Source organism: Pyxicephalus adspersus, chromosome 9 (assembly GCF_032062135.1).
Source record: "Pyxicephalus adspersus chromosome 9, UCB_Pads_2.0, whole genome shotgun sequence".
Taxonomy (NCBI): domain Eukaryota; kingdom Metazoa; phylum Chordata; class Amphibia; order Anura; family Pyxicephalidae; genus Pyxicephalus; species Pyxicephalus adspersus.
In genome coordinates this window covers 374,878-376,777 of record NC_092866.1, presented here as the reverse complement: position 1 = coordinate 376,777, position 1,900 = coordinate 374,878, and the positions used below count along the sequence as shown (strand labels likewise).

The 1,900-nt window shown below is 53.3% G+C and overlaps 1 protein-coding gene across 1 annotated transcript in view; it reads left to right on the top strand.

Annotated features, from left to right (window-relative positions):
• The window catches only part of MMP15 (matrix metallopeptidase 15), a 9,332-nt gene that overhangs the window by 3,785 nt on the left and 3,647 nt on the right, over positions 1 to 1,900 (top strand). Inside the window, exons 4-7 of the mRNA XM_072422389.1 lie at positions 60 to 364; positions 600 to 761; positions 1,323 to 1,525; positions 1,702 to 1,840. Coding sequence (XP_072278490.1) covers positions 60 to 364; positions 600 to 761; positions 1,323 to 1,525; positions 1,702 to 1,840 — 809 coding nt within the window. The remainder of the gene's footprint in view (positions 1 to 59; positions 365 to 599; positions 762 to 1,322; positions 1,526 to 1,701; positions 1,841 to 1,900) is intronic.

The following is a 1,900-nucleotide window of genomic DNA, read 5'->3' as shown; positions in this document are numbered from 1 at the left end:
TCCCTCCTCTCCCTTCCCCCCATACATGTCCTATCACTGCTCTCCATTCTCCCCCCCAGCATCCAGAATTACTCTGACAAGCTCGGGGCCTACAATTCCGTGGATGCCATACGGAAAGCCTTTGCCGTGTGGTCCGGTGCCACCCCGCTGACCTTCAAGGAAATTCCCTTTGAATCCCTACGCCAGCACCAGGCCACTGCTGACATCATTATCCTTTTTGCCTCTGGCTTCCATGGCGACAGCTCCCCCTTTGATGGCCCCGGTGGTTTTCTGGCACATGCCTACTTTCCGGGTCCAGGGATGGGTGGTGATGCCCATTTTGACTCTGAAGAACCCTGGACGGTGAACAATGAGGAAGTAACTGGTGAGGATTTCTACTACCCTACATGGGGGGGGCTGTTCTTTGGGGCATTAGTGGGTGGGGATAGCCTGTGGGGTGGCAGTGGGCGGGGCTGTCCCATGGGGGGCAATAGTTGGGCCTATCTCGGCGATATGTTGAATTGGAGCGCCTGCCCTGATTGGCTGCCCGTCAATTTCCATCCTGTAATATTTGATTTCACTGCTCTGTACGTTATAACAGCAGATGTCGCCCCCTGCAGGCAATCACCTTTTCCTGGTGGCCGTCCATGAGCTCGGACATTCGCTGGGCCTGGAGCATTCCAATAATCCCAGCGCCATCATGGCCCCCTTCTACCAATGGATGGACACCGAGAACTTCCAGCTCCCTGATGACGACAGACGAGGAATTCAACAACTCTATGGTGAGATCTGATTGGTTGAGTCTGCTGCCCCGCCCTCGCGGAGGTATTTGAATTCTGTAATGTGACTTTATTTTGCCTCTCTAGCGCCCTCTGTAGAGGAAGTTTTGTCATAACTCATAGCAACCCAGCAGGCCAAGCAATCACATTTTACTGTACTGCAGAGATTCCTTGGTTGCTATTGGTTACCACACAACACAAACCTCATAGATTGATCGGTACGTTGTCATGGGGGGGGGGTTATGGCGGTAAGTAGTCCCGGAGCACTTGTAGACCCTCCGCTCAGTGATTTCTGCCTTCAGCGCTGGGGGAGGAGACATTGCACGCAGCTTACAGGTATGATCACATGACTACAGACATGGCGGAATGTCAGGAGAACAGATAAATGGCCGCAGGGAGGAAAGGAAGGCGGAAAGCGGACAAAACATAAAACACAAAAATAATTACCTACAAGACAAATTCCTCAGCTCCTTACATTGCCCCCAATGCCCCCCATGCCCCCTTCTTATTGTCCCATGTTACCAGCTTTGGCTCTGTGGCAGTGACTGGAAATTGTGATTTTAGGGAGCCCCGACAGTGAAGTCCTCAGCACCCCGGCTCCTGTCCCCACCCCGAGGAGCCCTGAGCCGAGACCACCAAGACCGCCACCTAGGGGCCGACCTGAGAGGCCAGGAAACCCCTCACCCCCAGAACGATATGGACCCGACATCTGCGAGGGCAACTTTGACGCGGTGACGGTTCTACGGGGAGAGATGTTTGTGTTCAAGGTGAGCGTTGAACCCCAATTATAACTGCCCTACTTTGTACATGGCCTTCCCTATGGCAGCCACATTCCAGACATCCCCTTCCCTGAGGACAGGGCAGTTATTGATGATTTCTGCTTGGTTGGGGCAATTTACATTAATCTAGTGTCCTAGTGCCTCATCTTCGCTTTTGCCCTCAGGGCACCTGGTTTTGGAGGGTTCGACACAACCGTGTCCTGGATAACTACCCCATGCCCATCGGGCACTTCTGGAGGGGCCTTCCGGGTAATATCAGTGCCGTCTACGAGAGACACGATGGAAAATTCATCTTCTTTAAAGGTGAGACCGGCCTGCCCCCTTATTTTCCTCTTTCTTGCCCTTTCCCCCATTTCCTGTGCC